At 42.8% G+C, this 27363-nt stretch overlaps 1 protein-coding gene across 24 annotated transcripts in view; it reads right to left on the bottom strand.

Moving 5' to 3' along the window:
- Window positions 1–27363, bottom strand: part of adgrb2 (adhesion G protein-coupled receptor B2) — a 341068-nt gene that overhangs the window by 5521 nt on the left and 308184 nt on the right. For 9 of the 24 annotated variants that reach the window (XM_077196018.1, XM_077196023.1, XM_077196019.1 and 6 more), the window contains 5 exons: window positions 25454–25493; window positions 25264–25278; window positions 23567–24303; window positions 13851–13886; window positions 10935–11048 (listed from right to left, as the gene is read on the bottom strand). In XM_077196018.1, coding sequence (XP_077052133.1) covers window positions 10935–11048; window positions 13851–13886; window positions 23567–24303; window positions 25264–25278; window positions 25454–25493 — 942 coding nt within the window. Of the gene's footprint in view, window positions 1–3566; window positions 3619–8613; window positions 8690–10934; window positions 11049–13850; window positions 13887–23566; window positions 24304–25263; window positions 25279–25453; window positions 25494–26279; window positions 26798–27363 lie in introns of those variants that run through there. The other 15 variants (XM_077196041.1, XM_077196020.1, XM_077196025.1 and 12 more) reach the window with 7 other exon arrangements.

Genomic DNA, 27363 nt, shown 5'->3' with positions numbered 1-27363 from the left:
GTTGGTTTGAATATTTTTTACCTTGATGGAAGAGTCTGTCTATAGATTCAGTCTTGGAGGCTTGCGCTCTCCATCCCCCATATTTCTTTTGCACAAAGACACAGACGACTTAAACGTCTACAGCACTATGCTCAGCATATGACAAGAGAGGTGACTGGTAACTTCAGCATGAATGAACCATGTCTGTATTGAAACACTGCAGTAGAGGAAGGGGAGCTTAGCACTTCACAATAAGGGGAAGGAGATTCTGTGAAGTTTTGGAGGCAAAAGGGACAATAATCCTGCTGCTTACCACCCAAAGCTGGGCTCAGACTACAGGAGTTTTAAAATCTTAACCGATTGTGAAATCTGGTTGCATCACGCACATAAGGAGAATCTTCACAGATTTTCTTCATTTAAATCTCAAACCTGCACACATTACAAGATTTGAAATTCGTGGTGCATCACATACTAAAAGATATTCTTAAAGGGGTCATATCATTCTCCTTCAAAAAGTCAAAAAGATTTTGTTTATGGGAAGTACTAGAATGTTTTCATGCTTGATTGTAAAAAAAATTCATTATTTTTCACATATTTTACATTATTACAGCACCTCTCTCTCCAGTCTGGCTCAAACACGCCGATTTAGATGAAGCCCCTCCTCCCGAAATACGAAATGTGCTGTGATTGGTTAGCTGGCCCAATGTGTTGTGAATGGCAGTGTTTAACACGTGTACAGGAAATGTCCCCCCCCCTCCATAACTGCGAGTTCTTCTGTAGTGTAAATATAAATAAAGATGACATCAATTTCAAACCAATTCGCGTCTGATTCAGACCCTGACAGTGTGAATGAAAAAGAGAATCAGATTGTGCAAGCACGGATTTCACATGACATTTCAGAGTGGTATGTTTTTTAGAAATGTTCTTATACAATATAGATACAATGTTATCCATTTAATCATGATATTTGTCAGAAAACTAAGGTAATAAAAAACGTAATCGATCAAAAAACCATAGTCAATTTTCCTAAGGAGAAATGAATCGTCTTACAAAAGCAACAGCAAACAAGCTGTTCTCCATAAAATAAGCAGCACACAGAAAAAGGTTGGAGTTATAATGTTCAGGAAACGTGTTTAAAATCAATTTTAACCACTCTAAGTTCATCAGCCCTAGGAAGGTCAAACAAATGAGTTTTGGAAGCGGGATGAAAAAATATCTCTTTGACATAGCGACAGCTGTCTTCTCTAACGCAGCTCAACCAGGCCTCTTCCGCTTTCTTGCATATTCCATTAGCAGGATATTATTTAAATGAGGGACATTGTGACTTCATAAGATAAGGAAAAATCATGTTGTAGTCCAAAAAAGCCGTTCGTTGTAGTTTTTGAAAAGGGGATTCTGTTAAATAAAATATCTCCCTTTGGAGTGTACTTTGAGCTTTGTAACCTTACAGATCTTTTGTTATGCTCAAACAGCAACATCACCGACTAGTTGAAAAAGTGAAAAAGCATAATTGGACCCCTTTAAGATTATCATACCAGATTTAGAACCTCACGTGATCTCATGGGGAAGCGGATGTAAGCAAAATGGATACTGTGTCGTGGCAACTTGCTGTAGACATTATATGAGGAGACATTATAAAGGCAGTCGTATTGTTGCCTCATTTCGACCAGTCGTTCCTTCATCTCCGTTGTCCACCCATATAGCTGCTTGTTGTTTTGCGGTTGCCATTTCAAAATTTCTGTCTCCTTGTAAACTTGTCTCTCATTGGCAATTGTGGAAGTTAAAAATCCTTAATATCAAACATTGATAAATTTGATCTATAAATGCCTAACATTATCAGATCATCTTGGCAAAACATCGGAACCGAACAATGCCCTGGACGCGGATTGGGTAAATCGGGCATAAATCGGCCTGAAACTCCCGGTCCCGGTAGTCTGAGCCCGGCTTAAGGCAGCATATGCTTACTGAAATAGAAACTAATTTTTGACATTTGGAACGCTCGATATAGTATGTAGAAACTCTATATGCAGTGACTAATGACATAATAAAAGTATAAAATATTTTAAAAAAATAGTTAAAATAATTCATTCTAGATTTTTTCTTTTTTGGTCTTCCTTTGTACTTGCGTTCTTGAGTATTGGAATTGAATGTCGACGCTTGATGATGACATAGTAAAAGAACACAATGACGCAATTTCGAATGCATATTGAGAAACGGCCCTATTGTTTTCATTTTTCATGCGTGTCCTTGTGATGAGGCACATGTTTCTGCACAAGTTTGATATGAGGCTGCCTTAGAAATTAGTCAACATAATGTTTCTGCCTTCCTTCTGGAATCAGGAGTACACTTATGATGCTGTCTTAAGCCGCCTTTCCACTGCACACGACATTCGCATACGATTGTCGCATTTCGCCTCCTAGTGTTAGTCGCAAAGAACTTTGAAATTAGTCGTGAAATTTGCGCTCATAGTTTTGGTTAGAATACATCACATTCGGTGAGGTCTGTTGTTTGTTGGCTGCAGTGGAAAGGCGGCTTTCGTAGGTAGATCACCACATTTTGGAAAATATTCTGTCTTTACAAATTGTTTACCAAGTACTTACAGAGAACATTACGGATTTATGTAATTTAAAAATGAACTTCACTCTCTAACTCTCTTTTCTGTCTCCTGAAAGTGGTCATGGTGCTGAATGACATTTGCAAAAACACATATAGTCTGTGGCTGCACCCGAAACCGCCTATATTCGTACTGAATTTACAGTACTCATAAACCAGTAGGCAAAAAGTACCCGGATCACCTACTTCTTTCGGGAAGATTCTGAAGTATGCATACGATGGACACTTTTCTATACCAGGTCTCGTGATAAGGGCAACATGGCGAATGTAGTACATCCAGATTACATTCATACTACACATATTCATACCATATAGAACATACTTTTTTAGCGGTCACAAAAGTAATTACTTATTCAAAATAAGTACCTTCTCAAGAGAATATGCGATTTCGAATGCAGTCAGTGTGTCTGAACTACCCTAGAGTGCTGATGAAGCATATGAAAATGAAAGTAGCCAACAATTATTCGAATCACTCCTCTGATTTTCCTCATCCTTTCCTGCAAAACATTCAGTCATAATTCCATCTAGCATTTTTGATTCTTTTTTACCCACAAAAGTTAGTTTATACCCAAGAAAGATTTGCCATTTATGTTTCTAAAGAGTTTACAACTGTATCTCTCCTCCACACTCTTTTGGATTCAAGGACTAGTAATAGGTGAGTGCAGAAAGCAAAGAGAGGCACAGCAACACAGCAGTGACTACTATCTACAGTATGTGTCCAGCACACGAATGAGAAAGCACAGGTCAGAGAAGAAGTCGGCTGTTGCACACTGAAGCAAAGGGAAGATGTGAAAGGAGCAGTGTCTACAGCAGCAAGGCAGTGGGGGAGAGCAAGTTTAGTCACTGTGGGAGTTCTGTACTGGTCTAGAAGTTTCTATGGAGACTATAGGTTGGAGAGGACAAAAAGAAACACTCTCTATGTGAGTGCTGTGGCTCAGACACAATGCCCTCTGGATGAGATTTTTTTTTGTTACCTTTTCTCTGTTTGTCGCCCTTGGGTCTGCTGACTGCCTGGCTACAGTCAAACTATGACAGAAAACATGTAGTTTCAAACCAAGGAAAGACAAAGACAGGCAGCAGTGCATTATGACCAAAAAGCAAACAAACAAACAAACAAACAAATGCAAAACAATGCAATGCAATAAACTAAATCATAAGCAGTAGGTCAAAATCCAGAAAAAAAAACATATAACAATCGAGCCCGTTCTCATCCTTTGGCGGCATATGTGACGCCATATGACAAAACGGCGAAATACTACGCACATGGCACCTAGCGTGAATATAACACGCGAACCCAAGGCGTCATAAAGTTGACTGGCATCCTTTAGCGTGAATATGAGACGCAGACCCTACCCCACATCTAAACCTACCCATCACAGTGCGTGTTATATTGACGATAAAGGGTGCCATGTGCGTAGTATTTTGCCGTATTGTCATATGGCGTCACATATGACGCCAAAGGATGAGGATGCGTTAAACAATCACAGTAAAAAATGCTGGGTTGTTTCAACCTATGTTTGGACAAATATGGACAAACACATTTTTTTGGTTAAATTGAAACTTTTTGCCCACCAGCGTTTTTTGGCAATTTTAACAAAAAATCATGGCCCACAGATTATTTTGTTGTATGAATATCTAAACATGCAATTTATCAAAAAAAGACCCCTATGCTTTTAAACAAACAACACCCCCACCGATCAGAACGATGATCAAAACATAAACGGAGTAGATTGAGTCCATCAACATGCCAAAAGCTTGCACAGTCCTAACCACTTTCTGGGTCGACATTTCATTCGGTAACATTAGGCTGTTTTGATTTATATGCTGTTTATTGTTGATGATCACATTCTTTTTCCTATGCATCTGCTTACATGAGATCACTCGTTTCTGCTTCTTCTTTGCCTGTGTTTTGATCTGGAGATACTGTACTCGTTCAGCATAAATGCGTAATAGAACCCCCTGCCTTATAACAGCCGTAACATATCGTCAATGGCAGGGAAGCGTTTTCTCATAAAAGACAAGATAACTCGTCAGTGGCAGGGAAAGAGTTAATCCATATTTGACCCAAACATGGGTTGAAAAAACTCAGCATTTTTTTTTAGAGTGAATGGATCGAGTAAAACAACATGGATGTGCAACAAAGAAGAGGAATGAGTATAGCACGACAAGGCCTCTGTCAGAGATGAGTGTCTGGGGTAATGGTGCTTTCAAGTCATGTCAGAAAGATCGTATTTACGATTTGAACGCACATGAACGCCACCACAAAGTCATAAATACAAGTGGGATACTCTGGATTTTCTTTGAGCCCCGATGGGGGTGTCCGTGAGAAACATGGCGGAATACCACAACACATAGGTTTTTAGCAGTGACTTTTTATTTACATTGAAATAAGCTGATTGCCTGTACAAAATATAATAGCCAGTGTTGCCAAGTCAAGTTGCCATAATTGGGTGGGTTTTGAATAGCAATTGGGTTGGTTTTGTTACGCAAACCTGGATATCCTGATAATAGCATGTATAATAATAGCACATATAACATAATATATTATCACAATATATGCAAAATGCTTAATGAATGAATTATTAACATAAAAATGTTAACCACACGCACAATCTTTGTTCTTCATTTTCTAGAAGTACAGTTAAAAAACCTTTCGTTTTTTTGAGTAGTTAAATAAGAGAAGCTAGATCGCCATTTTGCTATGACAAAAGTGACTTGATGTCGCAAACATAACTTCCCAACTCGTAAATACGAACTTCACAGGAGGACTTGAAAGCACAAAAAAAATTTACTAAACATTTTTCTGCCATATTGGCATGTAGTAAGCTGTCAAAAGATGATCAAATGACAATCTGACACTTAACATTTTACAAAATGAACAATAGTGTCATGCAACTTGCGTTAACCACCATTTTAGGGGGTATGCTTGCATTGAATTTTAATTAATTAATGCATAATTGTATACATAATTTGCATAATTTCTTAAATTAACTGGTGCTAAAACACCGCAGACAGCATGCACATATAAACAACGCAATCTTAGTGAATTCTCCACTCTACATTTATGCATTACAGGAGGAGATATCAGTGAGCTTTGTGGTCTCCAAACCAGATTAAATGGCCAGAATGTTGGCATAATGTACAGATTAGACCATTTGTTTCAGTGAAATGTGTGTATCTCCAATACAGTATTAAATATGATAGGATAACCACAATAAATGTTGATGTATACGGTCACTTTCATTGCATACATGACCTCTGCGTTCCCTCCATTATAAAGTCATACATTATGTATAAAGGATAATGCGCTAAAATCTGGTCTGGTCTCTCTGCCTTGACAACTACTGCTGAGTTATATAGCATTATGTCAGCTTGGCTAATAGTCTGTAATCTATTCTACTCTGTTCAATGTTAAAAGAACCACAAAAGGGCAAAATAGACACAAAACTGTCACTAAAATTATTATTATCCCTTCTATGTCATGATCCAGATATGAGCCGAGCTACATTACAGCAAGAACAGAGCCCAACATGGCCAAATCTGCAGACATGACATATCTCACTAATTATGTCTTAATTGGCACAGACTGCAAATTAGCATTTTGATGTGTGTGTGTGTGGTGTGTGAGAGTGTGTAGAGTCCTATCCCAACATTAAGCCCCTTCATTAAGCTGTTTGATAGTGCATCTGCTTCAAGTTTAGTCAAAACAATACTCTGTAAAGAAAATATCATTTTGGGGCTAATTTTGCGTGGACAATGGGCAAATACAAGACCGCAAAAAATCTGTTATTTAATTAACGCCATAGAGGTCTCTAGATGAAGCTCCAACAAATTAGGAATCTAGAGAGAGATGGTGAATGTCGGGGAATGCATGCATCTGCTACTCGCCCTCACTAGAGCAAATTGTTTCAAACAACTTCACAGTTGGGCTCTGATACCAATAATTCAACCCAACTGCAGCGAAACAGTTTCATCGAGGCATAAGCAAACACGCTAAGATTAGGCAAACACTCAGATGCACTAATACGCGCTTATAATCACACACACTGTGCTGAGTACTGATAAACGTTAAGAGCATAACCTTTACAGCAAGCCAATTACAGTATTGATTCATGAGACCACCTTGCACTGTTATTATACATTAACAGTGCTATATGGTTTTGAAAGTTTTAATGAGCCATCTGTACTAGAAAGTAGTTTGATTAGTTCTAGTTGAAAGGGGTCACAAAATGTAATCATGGTTTGGATTAAACTTTCAAATTGTAGATGAAGGCCTTTAACACCTATAGACAGTCATTTCAGTAGGTAACTGAACTAGAATACATATTTTAGCTGCAATCACATTTTTATTCAAAAAAAGCTAGCAATGCTGTCCAGATTACAAATGAGTTAGGCATAATGTGTTTTTCCATGAATAATTTGCAACATTAACAAAAAGTATTGTGGCTAGGGTGTTCTGGGTTGTTGCAAGAATGTTTTTTTCATATATACATATTGGCCACAAATTAAGAATTCATTTTCCTGTTTTAGTAAATCATGGCAAGGGTTTACAAATATATTCATTAATTTTAAGTGAAATCATAGCCATGAATTAAGTATTTCGTTCCTACGACTTCTTACGAGTAAGTCGTGGCCATGTTGAACTAATTCGTTGAACAAATTATTACAATGTGGCCACGATTTAGTAAAACGAATGCATGAACGTTCATGCATTTTTTGAGTATTATGTAGGAATAAACTGTAAAATATATGGCAATTCATACTTTTTACTTCCAAAAACCATATATCAATCCTCCTTCCAAGGAAGTTCGAGATTTTTTCATCCGTTGCATTATAAGAAAAATGTGAAGCATCAGCATAAGTTTAATAGTTTTAGGGGTTTGTTCAAATATTTTATTATTACTAACCCCACATTATATGTATGATGTTTACACTTTCATACAACTGTGGGAGTAAGAGCAGAAGTTTTCAATTAATACATATTTCAAGAGCCAGACCGTTGCCTTCCTCTGCTCTCAAGTTCCCCGCTGTGTTCATTTGTAGGATCCCCATTAGCATGAATAGATTGAACACAGGGTACCAGTCCTTCATCCATTTGGGACCATATGGGGTGCCTCCGCTACAGCTATCAGCCCAGCCAGCATCTTCACTTAGAGGTTAACTGCCTTTCAAACTGCATCAAGCTCCATTCACACTAACATGTGCAATTTAACGGACTGCAAGTGACTAAGGCGCCTCCACTGTCCCCATAGAAAAAAAAAAAGAATGAAATGAAGCGAACCCGTGGTACGAACAGGAGATTGAAGTCAGAGTATGTAGGAGGAAAATAGAGAGGAAGACGATTAGATGAAATGGACAGTGCCGTTTTTGGATGTGTTAGAGACCCACTAAGCTCACTGTCCTCTTTAGCTGTTAGAATGATCTAATAGGATAAAAATCAAGTCTATAATAAGACAGGAGGGGAAAAATGGCTTAGATTTTCCCGAATGTGCACTCATCTCTTTACCGGCCCACACACTCACACACACACAATCACGCATAACATGTTTCTGACAAAACACACTTCATCTGAACCACCTTGTTGCTGGAAGAGTATGTGCTCACGTACTTACCGTATACCGATCAAGTATTTCTCAATTTTAATGCAGATTTATGGTCACATTGATCAAAATTAGATTGTATGTGTTTATGATCTTTTAAAACAAATGTTGATTAATTCCTACTGAAACTTTTGTGGTTTATATGAATTTACATGTATTGTTTTGTTTTAAATAAAAAAAAGTTAAAGAAAGGGTTTAAAATAGCACAAGCACAATGACAGAGCATGGCTGTGTGATTTACAACAGTACATCACAACATTGCGGGGAATGTTCCACGGCAAGTTACCACGGAAAAACACGACCTACTGAGAAAAAACACCCAACATTTAGTCCTCTACACGTCTTGGACTCTACAGGATTTACACGGCACCAGGCCCTATCACACAGGGCTGGGAATACGGGGTCTGGTTGACATGCTTACGTTGGCTCTCTTTGTAAACGAAGCTTACTCTCCGTGTTAAAGGCTCGGATTGTCGTTGTGGAGGTGGAGGAGGAACCTGTGAAGGTGGCCAGATTGTTAGAGGGGTTTAAATACTACTGACATGGCACATGGCACTTTTTAGCACAGCTTTAGTTTTTGAGGTAGATGTGGTTTCATGAGGTAGAGAGGTAAAAAGCCAGCAGGATTGGGATCCACTGTAAAGGTAGTTAAACAGCACACTTATTTCTTTTAGATCATAGTTATCTTCATAAATGTGAAAAACGCTTCTTTAAGAATGAATTATGCCAACATTTAGTGGAAAATCACTCACACCAGTCCTGACTTGAAGAAGAAATCCAATGAATTGATTGTCTTATAAGCACTGGGTTATTATAATAATTACAAAAGTGCAATTTTATTTTTTCAAACTCTCTTGAGACACCATTGTGATTGTAATTATAGCATTGCCAAAATATTCAGAGACCTGTGGCATGAAATCAAAATAATTGTATGCTGTAATTGCTTTCCCATTGGGTATCAAAAGGCAAATGTTTAAAGCTTGACTTGTCAATACTGTCAGAAGGACTCTACACTATCAAAACATTTAAAAAGCAAAAAGAAAGAGTTTGATCCTCTGTAATGTGAGAACATGAATCTCTGATGCTTGTCTGCACCTATAATCCAGCATTAGGTTGTCCAGACGTTTTTGACAGCTGTGGCCCATGTAAAACACAAACTCTTTGTCGAGAAGCATAATCCATCTTCACTGATAATAATAATAATAATGTCAAATTTAAAACCTTTAAATTAACTGAGCAATCATCAAAATGCATGTGTAAGAAAACATTCTATTAATTATACATTGTAAAATGAATTACAATGAATAAATGTGTTCTTGTCTGCTGTATTTTATGCTTTGATGTCCTGTGTCAGTTTAAGTGCACATTGATCAATGTTTCAATGCTTCTCTTGACTCCATCTAATTGTTTTTTTTCTGGACATTGTTTCCCTGTTCGATTTAAGCCAAGGTCTTGACTTGAGAGTTGGCCAATCCTAGTTTAGAATTTTGGAGTGGCCAATCAAATCACTCCAGTAGCCATTGCCACCCCAGGGCACGCCTCTGGTGAAAAGTAATGTAGCACAACGAACTAAAGGCCTAAATTGAGCCAAAACTCAGGCTGTAGGCAGCATGATCCAAATGAAAAGTGAGTGAGCATGTGGCAAATGTCACCAACGTATACACTTGTCACAAATTGCAGGCAGGTAATTACCTGTTTTTACAATTGTTTTTAAACCTTAATGACAAAAGCCTCTGGACACCAGCATATGGATGTTTGCAATGCTCCTTCCTCTAATAGAACATTAAAGATTCAGCAGTCTAGCTAATGGAAAGATGAACAGTCAGCTCTTTCCAGGGAAAGCAGATAGGAGACAACACTGCAGAAGGCAGGTGTACTTGGAGAAGCTTAATGGTGGGAGACTGAATATGATCCAACTATTAATACTGTATTAATTAATTTACAGAACACAAGGCTCGGGGATAAGGAAAGCAGAGAATGCTCTAATAAAGATGTGATTCCAAACACCAGGTGCATGTACAATTGCTTTTCAAAGTTTTTTTTTATTTATTATTTTTTATCTTCAAGTACCAGAATACAAACTGTTTACTCCCATCATCATTTTTAATTTTTTTTTAAAGGGACTCGAAGTTCACCCAAAGATGAAAATTCTGTCATCATTTATCCACCCTCATAACATTCCAAACCTGAATGCTTTTCTATCTTCTGTGAAGCATAAAATTATATATTTTGAAACATGGTTTTGTCCATACAGTGAAAGTTAGAGGTAGACTTTTATTGCATTATATAAATAAAATGTTTCACTAAGGAAAGTCCACTAAAGGATTTGTATGCATTTTCAGTGTTCATTAGCGTATGCATATTGCAGTTTAATATTTATTATAGAACCTTTGATGAATTTTACTCCCTATGGTTTTAAAGCAGTTTAAAATGAATACGGTTAATTTTAAAGCAGGTTAAATCATCCTTAAAACAAGAACAAATTAACAGGTAACCAGGTAACAAAATAACCAGGTAACAAATTATGTTATATAGTGTGTATAATTAGTGTTTCAGGTTTAAGTAATCAATTTAGTGCTCCAGTTACTATTGCTTTGAAATTCCTGCAGTAGTGCACGTGTGAGCATGGTGATATTAGTGATCGTGTATAGCAAATATACAGGATTTCTAGCAAGTACAGGGTGAGATTATTTCACTTGGGCTGGGTATAATTGTGGGGTTTGCAGGTTAGAGGGGTCTTACCTTGAAGGAGGACATGGCAGGGTCCCTGTTATACCTGTCTATGGTGTGGAACTTGGTGGAGTGGTTGAGTTCATGGTACAGCTCTGAGTGTCTTTTGCGAGTGTGCATCACTTTCTGTAAGGAAGGGGAAAAACAAACAAAAAAAACAACAAAAAAAAAACAAAAAAACAAAAGCAAAAATAAGAAAGGGAAGACCAGGGAGGAGCTGGGTCGACGGTAACTGAGTTAAACCGCAAGACTAGGGTGACAATAAACAGTCATCCTTTCAAAGGGTGGTGTTCTGATTGGTTAATAAAACTGATGGGTATCAAGCAATATTAAAGCTCTCTGGTCAGTATAATTTCCTACTTACAGACACTTCCACCAATTCACATATTTAAATGGAGGTGGTTGGGCTGTTTTGTAGCAAAGACATTGCAGTCCTATTACCATGCATGGGAGAAAGTGCAACGCACAATATACACGCACAACAAAACGCACCTTCTAAATAAAAGAGACAATCGCCAATATGTAAAGCCATCGCATCACTGCAACTGCTGTTAGAAGCTCCGCTTGCTGTAGAAACAGTCAGCGTTCTGAGATGTGCACTTATGACTGTACATGCGCATTGGCTGGTTCAACCTGAAAAATGCAGGTTTTTTGTCATGATTTATGTAATTAGAAACAATTTACGAATAAGTCGTTGTCAGATATTTGGTGATTTCAAATATGAAATTAAATCCTAATTTGGTGAAGAGATGGAGAAGCTATACTTTTCTGACTGAAACAGCTGCCTAAGAGGCGTTTCAAAGATGGCCACAGAGTAAAATGACTAGCCTTTAAAGGGACTTAGCTTGCAGTCACAGCTGGTTTTTGCACAGAGCCGACATTGAGCATTGCTTTGACCTGTGAATATCAGCACTGTTCTCATTTAGCATCCATGTGATGCACTTGGTTTCTGAGCAAAAACTGCATTTTAAGTTTGTTTACCATTTATTTTCTTTCTGTAAGTGTTATCTTGGGGATATCTTTGTTTTAGGGCTACCAAAGTAAAATATGTTTATAATTAAGAAAATATTTAGATTTTATGGCATTTAGCACATTCACCTGTTTAAATTTATTCTGAATACGAGTGCCAGAACACAACAATCCAGCCTGACCAGCAAACAAGTGCATCAATCCCCAAACCAGCATAACAAAGTGGTTTAACCATGCTGGGAGACTGACTAACCATTCATTTAATTTATTATTATTAAAAACATTTTTTTACCAAAGGGCAATACAGATTTTAGTTGAATATTTTGTTTATTTTTAAAGAGGAATTGAATGCATTGAAACTAAATGCACCACAAATAATCATATTTCAACTAATTTACATTTTGAAATGTATCTCTGTAATACATGTATTCACCTGCCAACCCTAATTTATTTATTGGGACAGGAGGGAGAAGATCTCATGCAGCACTGACTAAAATGGAAAAGGTTATGAAGCTCTAAAAGCATCTGAATGTGTTAGTAACAAGACATACCTCTGTTTGAGAAGAAGCCTCCATACCGGAGAGCAAATATCCAGTCATAACTTAACTTAAGCTTTCAAACGTAAATGAAGAACTGCTAGTTTAAAAGCACACAAGTGTGTTCTGGAAAAAAATGGATTGGGAGACTTTAGACTGGAGATTTGCTGGATTCTGCCATTTAATCATTCCATGGAGGTGCCCATTCCCTCCAGACTGCCTCAGACATACACGTGCAGTCTCTACTCGTCTCATTATGCCGTTTATCTCATTCACACACACTAATGCCACTCACTCCACACTTAAAGAGCTCTACACTGATTCAGTGTTTCTGCAGCCTTGATCATTTTGTATTCAGAAACATATAGACTACTGCTTGTGTGTGGTGTTATGTTTAGCCATTATACAACACACATACTGATGATATCGAAGATGTCATTTTGAAATAAGGTGAGCAGATTTTTAAAATGCAAACTACAGTAAATGTAATACTATTGTCACACCATATTATGTGTACTACAGGAATGATATATATATATAATTGTGTCATTAGTCTGTGAGTATTCCATCTAGTCTTTAGAATTCGCACTTGGCAGAATAAAGTTAAATAGCTAAAAACCCTAAATTTTTTTTAAAAAAATGAATGCCATACAATATAGCCTATGTATAATTATGTAGTACTATAGACATATATGGTAACACTTTACAATAAGGTTAATTTGTTAACATTACTTAATTTATTAACTAACATGAAACAATGAGCAATACATTTGTTACAGTATTTATTAATCTTTGTTAATGTTAGTTAATAAAAATACAGCTGTTCATTGTTTGTTCATGTTAGTTCACAGTGCATTAACTAATGTTAACAAATACAACCTTAAATTTAATAACGTATTAGTACATGTTGAAATGTATATTAACTAAGATTAATAAATGTGGAAGTATTGTTCATTATTTATGTTAGCTAAGGTTGTAAACCAATTAACCTTATTGTAAAGTGTTACCCCCCCCCCCCCCCCACACACACACACACACTTTCTATATAATTATTTATAAACTATACATTTTATGGTATTTTTTTAAATTTAGGGTTTTTACCTATTTAACTTTATTCTATACATACATATTTATATAGCTATAGTAAATAACAAAAAAAAAAAAAAATCCTGTCAAAGTGGATTGTGTAGTCACCCTATTTTGAAATGAGCTAAAAAAAGCCTAAGGAATCAAGGCATGTGAAACACTGAGCAGTTCAGCCATGGACAGGACTGTTGCTAATATACTGTATGCATGATGGGGGAAACAAGCACCAGTGCGGAAACTATCATTGGCTCCTTTGTAAGTCCATGGAAAGCTCTCTAGCTAATATTGGACAGAAGCACAAACACCAGTCTATGGACAGATGGGGACGGGCTCTTACCTCAAAGTCCAGCTCAGAGTACCGTACTCTTTTCCTCTGGGGGAAGGGGGAGGGGGAGAGAAGACACCATCAATCACAAGTGCACATCTTTCAGCACCTGAGTAAACTTCGGCTCTGGCGCACATGACGCATTTGTCTCATGCAGGTGCAGTGAGCATATAATACACCTCAGCTGACTGAACTGCGTTTTTCCAGTCAGTGTTTTTTCATGTATGGTTTCAAATTGAACATAGGAAAGGGGTATTCACCGTCACCAACAGATGTGTGTGGGGCGGCGTCTTACAGCAACAGCAGTGTAGTAGTTACAGCATTACCGTGTGCATAAATAATAATTTCCATGTAAAATAAGACATAAATCACCACAAATAAAGTAGTCTGGGAGAAATAAGATACTGTAGTGTGTGCTCCGCACATCATATCTTTGTTGCATCTAATGTAATATATTTAATTCTAGGCTGTTTGGCGATCTCAAGTGTGTCACTGAAAATGTCAAACAGGCAGGGTTTGGCCACCGGTTCTATAGGCCTGACACTGATGTTAAAAACGTTTCGGTTACGTATGTAACCCTCGTTCCCTGAGTAGGGAATGGAGACGTTACGTCGGATGACGACGAATGGGGGTTTCGCCTAGAAAGCCAATCATCTTTGTGTATTATAAAACGAGCCAATGGCGATGAAATGCCATGGGTCTGCGGAATTTGCATAGTGTATCTCCGCCCCACCGCGTGGGTATAAAAGGAGAGACGCCGGCAAAGGCAGATCATGTCTTCGCTGAGGAGCCGAGACTGAACTCAGGCATCTACCCAGTGGTACAGCGGAAGTGGCAGGGAGACGTAACGTCTCCGTTCCCTACTCAGGGAACAAGGGTTACATACGTAACCGAGACGTTCCCTTTCGTAGTCACTCCGAGTTACGTCGGATGACGACGAATGGGGGTCCCTGTGAAATCAAGCCACCTTCACAGCTGTCTTCCAGTGCCCTGCGAAAGTCTGATCGCCTTGTCGTGATACTGGCACGGACGAAGGAGTCCTACTTCACACAGGAATACCAAGGTACACTGCGAAGCATATCTCAGAGGAAATATGCCGCAGCATGCCTACCCGTAGGGAGGACTTAAGGATACACATATGGCCGGAGGGCTACATATGGAGGAACGCTGGAGTGACCAGCCCGTGGGGTGGCAACTTTCAACTCCAGGAGAGGCAAGGTGGCTTGCCGAGGGAAAGACACATGCTCAAGGAGGCTTACAGTGGAAATACACATGTGGGGGTTACTCAGGGGAGGAACCATGCACACGGAGGCACCTAGCCGACGCACAGGCAATAGACACTGGCGCCAGCGTCAACAGTGCTGGAGGAACTCAGGGCTTCAGAGAGGAGGCTCACCTGAGGAATTATCGCACGTATCCAGTCCGTGGAGTGGAGTGGCGAGCAAGCGAAGACACCTGAGCGGGTCCGGTACTAGCTGACTGGAGCGAGTACACGAGAGGACATAGGCTCCACTCGGAGATTATAAAATCTGGCGAATGTGTTGGGTGTCGCCCAGCCTGCAGCTCTACAGATATCTGCCAGCGAGGCGCCATGCGCTAGAGCCCAAGAGGAAGCCACACTCCGGGTGGAGTGGGCTGTCACACCAAGGGGGCACGGTCGGCCTTGCTGTTGGTAAGCCAAAGCAATGGCGTCCACTATCAAGTGGGACAACCTCTGCTTTGAGAGAGCCTTTCCCTTCAGTCTCCCACCAAAACAGACAAAGAGCTGGTCTGAGGTCCTGAAACACTGCGTCCTGTCTACGTAAGTACGGAGAGTGCGTACTGGACAGAGCAGTGCCAAGGCTGGGTCTGCCTCCTCCAGGGGCAGCGCTTGCAGGTTCACCACCTGGTCCCGGAAGGGAGTGGTGGGAACCTTGGGCACATATCCAGGCCGGGGTCTCAGGATCACGTGAGAGTGACCGGGCCCAAATTCCAGGCATGCCTCATCAACGGAGAATGCGTGCAGGTCCCCTACCCTCTTGATGGAGGCCAATGCAACCAGGAGCGCTGTCTTCATAGACAGGAACTTAAGCTCAACTGATTGCAGAGGCTCAAAGGGAGCCCTCTGCAAGGCATTTAACACCACTGAGAGCTCCCAAGAGGGAACGAGAGGAGGGCGAGGAGGATTCCGTCTCCTCGCTCCTCTCAGGAACCTGACGATCAGGTCGTGCTTTCCCAGAGACCTACCTTCCACTGCTTCGTGATATGCGGCGACCACCAGGAGGCAAATGGGTGGTGATGGCGCAGTGGATAAGACACATGCCTTTGGTGTGAGAGACCCGGGTTCGAATCCACTGTGAGACAACAATGTGTCCCTGAGCAAGACACTTAACCCCTAGTTGCTCCAGAGGCATGCGACTTCTGACATATATAGCAATTGTAAGTCGCTTTGGATAAAAGCGTCAGCTAAATGTAAATGTAAATGTAATACACCTTTAGGGTGGAGGGAGACAGCAGCATCTTGCAGCAAGGAAAGCACGACACTGACCGAGCATCTTCTGGGGTCTTCTCGGCGAGAAGAGCACCAGTTGACGAAGAGGTTCCACTTCAACGCATAGACATGTCTCGTGAACGATGCTCTAGTGGAAGTGATGGTAGCCGCCACCGCTGGTGGCAGGGTACTCAAACCCGCCTCTTCCCGTCCAGGAGCCACACGTGGAGCCTCCAAAGATCGGGTCGAGGGTGCCAGAGGGTGCCCCGTCTCTGAGAAAGGAGATCCTTCCTCAGAGGAATTGGCCAAGGAGGTGCTGTCGCGAGGAGTATCAGTTCGGAGAACCAGGTCCGGGTGGGCCAGTACGGGCAACCAGAATGACCTGCTCCTCATTCTCCTTGATCTTGCGGTATTGTGCGAGAATGCTCACTGGGGGAAACGCATATTTGCATAGGCCCCGCGGCCATCTGTGCGTCAGTGCATCTGTGCCGAGGGTGCCCTCGGACAGGGAGTAATACAGGGCGCAATGGGACGAGTCGTGGGAGGCAAACAGGTCTATCTGTGCTGGACTGACTGGGGATGGAGTCGCCATTCGCCGGAGATAGGCCGAAACCGTGACAGCTCGTCGGCTGCAAAGTTCCGATCTCCCGGAATGTGGATAGCACGAAGGGACCTCAGGTGCTTCTGACTCCATAAGAGGAGGTGGCGTGCGAGTTGCGACATACGGCGGGAGCGTAGACCACCCTGACGGTTGATGTACGCTACTGTCGCGGTAGTGTCTGAACGGACTAGTACGTGTTGACCCATGAGCAACGTGCGAAAACGGTGCAGGGCAAGGCGTACTGCCAGCAACTCGAGGCAATTGACACGCAGAAGACGCTGGGGTCCTGTCCAGGAGCCCGCGGCAGCATGTCCGTTGTACATGGCGCCCCAGCCCGTGGAAGAGGCATCTGTGGAGACAACAAACTCGTTCTAGGGGAACTCCGGCCCGTAGAAAACTGAGGTTCCTCCACGTGGTGAAGGTCTGACGGCAGGTCGGAGTCACTGGGACTCGGAGCGTGCCATGATGCCATGCCCACCTCGGGACTCGATCGCAAAGCCACAGCTGAAGCGGTCTCATATGAAGCAATCCGAGCGGCGTTGCCGCGGCTGCAGATGCCATATGCCCCAGGAGCCTCTGAAACAATTTCAGTGGGACCGCACTCTTGCCATCGAACTGTCGAAGACAAGTCAGCAGTGAGTGTGCGCACTCGCTCGTAAGCTGCGCAGACATGGCGACCGAGCCGATCTCCATACCGAGAAAAGAGATCCTCTGCACGGGGCAGAGTTTGCTCTTCTCCCAGTTGACCCGAAGGCCCAGACGGGCTAGGTGCCGGAGCACTAAGTCTCTGTGTTCGCAAACCTGATCTCGAGAGTGAGGTAATATTAGCCAGTCGTCGAGGTAATTCAGGATGCAAACCCCGTGTTCGCGTAGGGGAACAAGGGCTGCCTCGACGACCTTCGTAAAGACACGAGGAGACAGAGCCAACCCGAATGGGAGAACCGCGTATTGGTATGCCTGCCCCTCGAAAGCAAACCGGAGAAACGGTCTGTGTCGAGGTAAAATGGAGACATGAAAGTAGGCGTCCTTCAGGTCTATCGCTGCAAACCAGTCCTGTGGCCGCATGCATTCGAAAATGCGTTTGGCCGCGAGCATCTTGAATGGCAGTCTGGGAAGGGAGCGGTTCAAGACGCGCAGATCCAGGATCGGCCGTAACCCACCGGTCTTCTTGGGGACAATGAAGTACGGGCTGTAGAACCCTGACTTCATCTCGGCTGGAGGGACAGTCTCGATTGCACCCTTCACCAGCAGGGTAGCAACCTCCGCTCTCATGATAGGGGCATTGCCACCGACCATAGTGAAGCAAACTCCCCTGAAGCGGGGAGGAGACCGTGCGAACTGAATCGCATAGCCGAGCCTGATAGTTCGGGCGACCCAGCGGGACAGGCTGGGGAGCTTTAACCAAGCTGCCAGGAACTGAACCAGCGGGGTCATGCGAACCACAGACGTCCCCCCGGAGGGGCAGCGAAGCGGAGTGACCGGCCCAGGCATGGGTGGCATAGCGGCCCGGTGCGGGGGCACGGTCATGCTCCGCGTCCTGACAGAGGAGACCAGGGAAGGACCAGCGTTCCACGGGGTCTGCTCTGCCAGGGGTCTGGCGACAGAGGGGGACAAGAGTGGTGAGGTCCGGAGACGGCACGCACTGTCATCCGCACCCTCTGAGACAGAGGGGGACGGGGGGGGGCTGCAACCACCTCCTGGCGAAAAACCGTCACCATCACTGAGCAGCCCGTCTCAGGAGCGCCGCTTAGCCTGTCGTTTAGCGGGGCGCGGGGCTGGAGAGGGCTGTGGCGCCTTCCTGCGGCCTCCTCCGCGACGCGGCCCGGGTGAAGGCTGCTGCTGGGGCCGTGTGGGAGGGGAGGGAGCCACCGGAGGGCGCCCTCGGCGGCGAGCAGGCTGAGGCGTCTGTACCGATGGCTGGGTGGAGGCAGCAGCAGGCCGTCGGGGCAGAATATGTTTGATCGCCTAAGACTGCTTCTGTGCGGTTGAGAACTGCTGGGCAAAGTCCTCAACCGCTCTGCTGAAGTGGCCAGCCTGGGATATGGGGGCATCGAGCAGACGAGTGCGCTCAGCGTCCCGCATATCGGCCAGGTTAAGCCACAGGTGACGCTCCTGGACCACAGAGGTGGCCATCACCTGACCCAGGGAGCGTGAGGCCACTTTCGTCGCTCGGAGAGCAAGGTCAGTGGCGGCACGCAGCTCATCGAAGAGTTCTGGGTCAGTCCCCGCCTCGTGCATATCTCTGAGCAGCTGGGCCTGGTAGACCTGCAAGGTGCTCATCGCATGCAGAGCGGCGGCCGCCTGTCCTGCAGCTCTGTGAGATCTCGCCACGAGGGTCGACGAAAATCTACAGGCCTTGGACCGGTGCTTAGGAATACCACGAGATGAAGCGCTCTGAGGACACAGTTGCATGTCAACAGAGCGTTCAACCGGGGGAATCCCAGTGTACCCATGGGCGACCGCCTCATCGAGGGGGGGAAAGGCGGAGAAAGCTGACGAACGTACACGGGAGGTCAAGGGAGCCTTCCATGACTTCGCCAGTTCCTCATGCACTTCCGGGAAGAATGGTATTGGGGTTGGCTGTGGCCGTGAGGCGGCAGCCGCACCCAAAAACCAGTCATCCAACCGCGAGCGCTCAGGGCAGGGCGGAGGGTTCCACTCAAGCCCGAAGCTCGCGGCGGCCCGGGAGAGTATGGCCGTCATCTAGGGATCTGATACGGGCAACGCTGGTACTCCAGAAGGAGGCAACGCAGCCGCATCGTCACTTCCCGATGACTCCTGCCCACCTTGTGATGCAGCGACCGACACCGAGTCCTCCTCTGGAGCGCCGAATGAAACACGCAGGGCATCAGTAGATGGACCCGGTAGAATCACCGCAGAGCTCGCGGGTTGCAACACTGTAGAGGGGGGCGTGGTCCGAGGACGCATCGTCGGATTGTTCCACACCGTCACCCTCAAGTCACCCTGTCCACCAGCCGAAGTACCACCTCTCGTGGAGGGTGTAGATCGGGGTGTGGATGAGGGGACTCTCTCTCGAATGAGATCATTGAGTCTCGACCTTAGTGTTGCGATGGCCATGTTCCCACAGAAGGAACATGAGTCATCCACAAGCGCTGCTTTAGCGTGCTCTAACCCCAAACACGCAAAGCAGCATTTGTGCCCATCAAAGGAAGACAGGAATCGACCGCACCCAGAAGAACAAGGGCGAGACATCTTTAAAAAGACGTGCCACTTGCAGCTCTTTTAGAGAGGAAAAACTCAGCGATGCTGAGGCGACCAGGGAGAAGCACACAGACTGGCAGATCACTGCTCAGATCGCAGGCAATGTGAAACTCGCTGGGTACCGCCGTCACACCAACACCGGAGAGTTCGCTCGTCTCGAAGAAGATGATGTCACAGAAAACTCAGGATTTGGCTTGTAGAGTGAAGAGAAGCTCTTGGCTCCGAAGCGAAAACATGATCTGCCTTTGCCGGCGTCTCTCTTTTTATACCCACGCGGTGGGGCGGAGATACGCTTTGCAAATTCCGCAGACCCATGGCATTTCATCGCCATTGGCTCGTTTTATAATACACGAAGATGATTGGCTTTCTAGGCGAAACCCCCATTCGTCGTCATCCGACGTAACTCGATGTGACTACGAAAGGGAACTATTTTTTTTCCTCCATAAAACAGCATCAGTGTTGATGATTTTAGCCTTTGAAATTACAAGAAAGTATGTGTCTGCATATACTGTAAACAGCAGAAGCTATGGTATGTTTGGAAAATGGCATAATATTTCATAAACGTCACTCAGTTTTGTAAACATCTCTAATCTTCCGTAAACAGCAAAAAACACTTGCTCAGAAGGAACTTGCTCAGTTCTAACAATTTTTGTTTGCACATCTGCATAGTGCTATTTACATATATAATGTACAGCGTCCAAAATGATTTAAATTAAAATCAGTTGAGAAAACCACTTGGTAATAAATATTTCACATAGGCCCTGAAACTGTAGTAGGCTAGTATATGTAAAATCCCCCCCCCCCACAGTGACATCACATGGAGTTCTGTTGAAAAAATATATGCAATTCTGATGTAATATATCAATTACACAATATATAAAGTCTAACGACATGGGAATCATGACAAATGTTTTCTTAAGTAAGTGATTTGTGTCACTTTATAGTGAATGGCTAGCACACCGGCAAGTGTAAGGCAATCCTTCTTAAACCAAGTAGGCTAGATGTTACATGGCAAAGATGGATTTATACACATCTATTTACACTTTTGAGCAATAATTTTGGACCATGGACATTAATTGAAGTACATTAAGTGTCATATATGGACTTTTGAGAGGTTACCAATGTTAGCACCCTGTAAGGCAATCTGAAAAGCAAAAAGAATATTTATATTTCCTGCTGTACTAATTGAGGCTTAAAATGCCATATACGCAAGAGATGCAATAGTCTATAATAAAAAGTTGAAGTAATTCAAAACACATTCTCAAATGCAGTTAACAAATAGTGTCTGTACACATTCTGTGGCAATTTGTCACAAGCTCAAACTCACTGTCCAGTCACAAACCAGTCAAGACCTGGGCATACTCATAAAGGGAGGAAGACAGTGAGTCACATTTTATACCTTGATTAAAGTGTGAGAAGTTAGTTGTTGACAAAGTTAAGGTGTCACTTGGTGAGTTAGGTGACAGCAAGCCAAAGCACTACAAGCCCACTAAAATATCAATACTCAGGAACCTTTTCCTTTGTGACCCCAACCTTACATCACCAAACTTGAGTTATTTAGAGAAAAAGTTTTTAAAATTACTTATAAAACTAGTGTATTGCAGCCTTTCCAGCGTGATGATTGATATGAAAATTATATGCAAAATGATGTATACTCTAACAACCAAGGCACTTATGAGTAAGTGTGTGAGACAGAGGCAGAAAGAGAATGATTGAGAAACATTTTCTGTATTTCACAGGTGGTAAGCTGCCAGAGCATTAAAACACATTTTTAAAGTCAACATGAAATTAATATTTTACTTCCGTGATGTGATTTATTTCAGAGTAAATCAGGTAATCAAGGATGAAAATAAGCTCAATAAATACTTTAATTAATGGGAAATATAAGTTGATAAATTGGCATTTTGCCAAAAACTAACTAAGCCTAATGAACGAAAGCTTATAAGCATGTTCTCAGTTCACCTGATATTTGCCGCCCGTACAAAATATGATTCACCATTCTGGTGTATTATTATTGTTATTATTATTATATCAGAGTTTCATTTTATAGTGTTTCGTTGCTACAAAGCAGCAAAAATCACTGTTCAAAAATGATAAAACTCATAAAAATAAAACAGTTCATAAAATATTTAGTTTGACCTCCAGAGTCTAACATCTTTCCATTCACTTTCCTTTTTTTTTTTTTGATGCAGAGTAAGTTATTACATTTGATGAAGAACAATGTTTTATTTGTAGGGGGGACAGAACCTACTAATTTGACGCTGACTTTAAGTTTGACAACTGACTTAAAGTCATTTGTCAAAAAGTCAGTTGTTAGTTATAAATTCATGCCCCAGCCCTAAGAACTATGTATAGGAGTCAGAGCGGGAAGGTTTTGTGTCATTTAATGAAGGAATGCTGGCTCTCTCAGGCACTTCCTCTGTCTGTTTCTCTCTCGCCATCTGCTGTCCCTCCTTGTGGGGCTGTAGTGTAATTATAGAGAGAAGCATAACTGCACACACACACACACACACACACACACACACACACACACACACACACACACACACACACACACACACACATACACACACACACACACACACACACACACACACACACACACACACACACACTAAACCTGATGCAGTCACCAAGTTGTGTAACATCATGTTAACAGGGGACTCTGGGTTTAGAAGGCACACCTGAATGCATTCCGGTGATGGACTGATGAGAGAGTTGCTACATGATCAGTATGCATTGCGTCTCTGGGACAACAGATGATGTACCATCATCCAGCCCCAAAATGCAAGGAGACACTACTAATAAGATAAATCAGCCATGGCATTGCTCTCCTGTAACATGTATTGCTCTCCTGTAACAACACCTTAAAGGGAGGGTTCACCCAAAAATGATAATTTACTCACATTCATGTCATTCTAAACCTGTATGACTTCTGCGGAACACAAAGGAATATATCTTGGGGAAAAAAGTCAATGGGGTCTAGTGTTGTTTTGGACCTCATTGACTTCCATTTTTCACTGAAGGAAGTCATACATGTTGGGAATGTAAATGATGACGATTTAATTTTTTTGGGAGAACTAGCCCTTTAATCGTAATTTGTCTGTTGCTAGGTAAGATTCAATGGCTTGTGTGTTTAGGTCGGCGTATTTGCAATCACTGCATTCATGCTTGGTTTCATCTCTGTTATGTTTTTTTGTCTGTGTGTGTGTTGATCTAACTGACATTTTTCTGCCAGCATGATTCTTTGTGCTATGTGGTCCCCGGTTCCCTTTTTCCTGGCAAGAATGGCATGAGATTACAGCACTCGTGTGTACCTAGGTTGTATGCCACAATTGCAAACCACAGGTGGTTTCCAAAATACCCTGGGACATTCAGAAGTGACGGTTGTTCTAGATTGTGAAATAATGTACCCCTACTTTAACCCCTACTTACTTCCAAAGATCCAGCCGAGAGGCTGGCGTTGGTGCTGCCCAGGTTGCGGGGAAGGGTTCTGGTGCGCTCCACGGTTCCCGAGGTAAGGATCTGCCGGACAGAGGGACGATTCTGCTTAACCTGCAGGGTGTGGGTGTTGGAGTGAGTGTGCCCGGTGTGGGCCGGCAACTGTTTGAGAGTGCCGTAGGAGCGGTTTAGGTTCATGCTGATGTGGTCCACAGCTGCAAAGTCTGCAGGGTATGCCTCACTCTCAGCTGGATGCAGAGTCAAGGGTGAAGGGGGCGGAGGAAAGGGAGGGTCATCTACTGTAATGTTCAGAGGCTTCCCCTCATCCTGGGGTGGAGGAGGGGGCTTGAGACTGACTGTCCGACGTGGCAACACCATGTAGTCCCCTTCCCCGCCTCCTCCAGCTGAATCCTGGGTGGAAGAAGGGTTTGGTCGGGCCCAACCCAGCCCACTCTCAGTGCACAGGTAGATGGGTCCGGATCGCTGATGCTGGCCTTGTTGCTCCACATTGACATCCTTCTTCAGCGGCTGCTCGCTTAGCTCATTCAGGGTACCCAAAGCAGGTACCTGCACCAGGAGGTTAGGGGGTGGGATATTCCCAGGTAGGCTGCTGAAATTAACGCCTTCCTGATGAGCTGCCAACTTGGGGTCGTCCTCGTCATCCAGGGAGATGCGGGATAGAGTACCAGTTATGGTAGCAGGGTTACAGGTGTTTACCTCCTTAAAGATGACTGAGGTAAGGGAGAAAGGAAGAAAGAGAGAGAACAGATAGAAGTGGGGAGGAAGAAAGAGACAGGAGCAGAAGTCGAGTGCACAAGATCACGCAGATGGACAGAGAGGCAAAGAGCAGAGAGAGATACCAATCATAAACAGAAAGTTGGATGGTGAAATGACACATTACAGAATAGAAAAGGGGAGGGAAGGAAGATGGTTACACAGGAGTTGCCAAAGGTATAGAACCCAGATGTTTTGGAGAGAGGTTGAAGCAGTGACAGAGTAAGCAAGATTGATTCATGTGGGTGCGGATAGAATGTGATCGGTGGAGAAAATTATTGGAAAAGATACAAAAGAAAATGAGCTCAGTTACGTAGAAATGGAGCATGTCAACACAGAGGTCAGAAGAGCAGGAAAGGGTCAAAGGTGCAGAAGGCAGTGAGGCCAAGAAAGGACAAACATTTTCAGGTAGGTGAGTTAGTAACTAGGATTCTCAGCATGCAAATTTGGACGGTTGCAAAGACTGGTGCTACAGCAGGAGTTCAGTCGAATTAAGTAGGGATAGCAGGGAAAGCCATGCACAAAACAGCTCCTCTAAGGGAAAAACCATCAGCCGTAAAGGCTTAACCATTTTATACATCATTTATAAGGTCACATTTAACAGAAAACATAACTCAGTCAAAAGGTGAAAAAGTAAAATGGGAAAAAAACTTAAATAAATGAATTTTGAATAACATACCTAAAGAAGAAAAAAAAATCTTTTTTTAATTTTTAAGGTTAATATTATTACAATGGTAGTTTCTCGTCCATAAAATTGATCAAAAATGTATCCAAGCTAAAATGAATGCCCTAGTATGCTGAGGATGATGAGGGTATGGCAATCAAAGAGCAAAAATGCACATTTGGTATGCCAATTTATGCAAAACAACAAAATACTTTAGTCTAAAACAAATTGCCAACTTAAGTGTAAGACTTACATGGGTGTCCTCTCTCTGCAGGTGAGGGGGAGACAACGATGTGCAGGGTTAACTTTCCATTAACAAACTTAACCAAACAAACAGCATTAGAAACAGGCCAATGTGAAAGAACCGGTGAGGAAAGTGCAAGAATGAGAAAGCAAAGAGGTGCGATAGTGAAAGGCATAATAGAGGGTCCAGAAATACTTACCCGTTTGACAAGCCAAGTCCACATCTTTTTCAAAGTCCGTCTGTGCAGGTGAATGAAGGACAAAGGAGAGATAACTTAATCTTGTTACAAACGACATGCTATCCATAAGTGAACTATAAATATAGATGCCAGTTCTTGATAATTTACATACAGTCATACAACTTTGGCATGGTGAAGGGTGGAGCTGAGGGCAGTAACAGACAGTATATGTGGCGGTTAAAGTCCATCAAAAAGAAACAAAATTTTAATTTTAGCAATCACCCCACAGTTTCGACAAAGTCCTAGTCTAATGCAACACATCTGCACACACCTCTACAATAAAAGCAGATCCCTTAGCACCAGCACTAATTACATTGATCCGAAGTGAAAATAAATTAGCATATTGCAGTCTGACACAGCTGGGGTTGACTTTCCAAACAAACAAAAAAAAAAAAAAAGAAAAGAAAAAAAAATGGATATGATTTTTATGAAAAGAGCATAGGACTCTTAAAAAAAAAACAGTACAATGGACGCAAAATGACTGCGTCCCTCAGGGTAAACCGCAAACAGCCATCCGAGAGCAGCTCTTTTTAACTCCAGGCCTTAATTAGAATTCAGTGTTGGTTAGTGCTGCCAAAAGAATTGACTCTCAAAGGAGTTCAAAACAAAGCTTAAGTGAGGGCATTACACTGTGGAGCAATTTAAGCATTCCCAGTGAGAGCAACTTATATGTATGCATATACCTGCATTTTTAAGTTGAAAAGAAAAGGCAAGAAAAGAGACCTGCAACTATGCAAAACTTATACTGCACAGCCATGGAAATGAAGTTACTTTGACTACATAAATTAAAGTCAGATCTGCTGACAGCTAGCCACTTATCTAATTAGCGGGCTAATATGCTCACAGTACGCTATCAGCTACACTCTAAAATTGACAGCACTAACTCTAAAGCAAACACATGCAATCACGTTCATTTCAGAGACGTACGGTCATATGATTTTGTTCCAGGACTAGGCTCTGGCGGGGAACGTGGGCACGATTGTGGTTGAGTGTATGTATGTGGTTGTGGTTCAGGGTGTGGTTCTTGTCGAGAGTGTGGTTGAGAGTATGGATGTGGTTGTGGTTGAGGCCATGGGAGTGGTTGTGATTGAGAAGGTGGTTGTGGTTCAGAGTCTGAGTGTGGTTCTGGTGGAGACTGTGGCTGTGGTTATGGGTGTGGTTATGGCTGTGTCCATGACTGTGATTGGCCAAAGCTAGAGGAAGGTGGGCGGGGCAGGTTGGGTGGCAGCCTTGGCAGCACCCAGGTGAATATCGGAGTGACCCACACTGGTCCTGAGTGTAGAGGCTTGGCTGGTGTGGGCACCTCTGCCGGCAAAGAGGCAGAACGAAGAGAAAGGTAGAGAGAGAAAAAGTGAGCGGTGAGCTGAGGAGATGCAATTGAAAGGTGGAGCAAACCTGCAGGGGCAGTTATCCCTGTCATACAAACCTATCCACACACACACACACACACACACACACACACACACACACACACACACACACACACACACACACACACACACACACACACACACACACACACACACACACAATTGGAGAGTTCCTGCTGTAGTTACCATGGCTACATGCAAGTCTGGTCTTTGACACGAACAAATCGCTGCAGGACACTGGGTAAAGGGCTTAAAAACTATTCAAATACCCCACAAGGTTATAAGTGCTAAGTATGTTAATGACATGCTTGATTGCTTTCTAGTGGAGTATAATTATTGGTCCATTTATTTATAGTATATATCTAGTTCGACCTAACAACATTTTAATATGTGCAATGCTATTAAAAAAGCTTCTGAATTTAAGCACTTATGTCTCTAACTGAACAACTATTGTACAACTTCTATCTTAATATAAGAAACTGCACAAAAAGGGCTTCTTTA

This window comes from Siphateles boraxobius, unplaced genomic scaffold (assembly GCF_051911475.1).
Source record: "Siphateles boraxobius isolate OS27281-9 unplaced genomic scaffold, OSU_SipBor_1 35, whole genome shotgun sequence".
Taxonomy (NCBI): Eukaryota; Metazoa; Chordata; class Actinopteri; order Cypriniformes; family Leuciscidae; genus Siphateles; species Siphateles boraxobius.
Note: the sequence above shows the minus strand (reverse complement) of the source record. Positions and strands in the feature narration are given on the sequence as shown.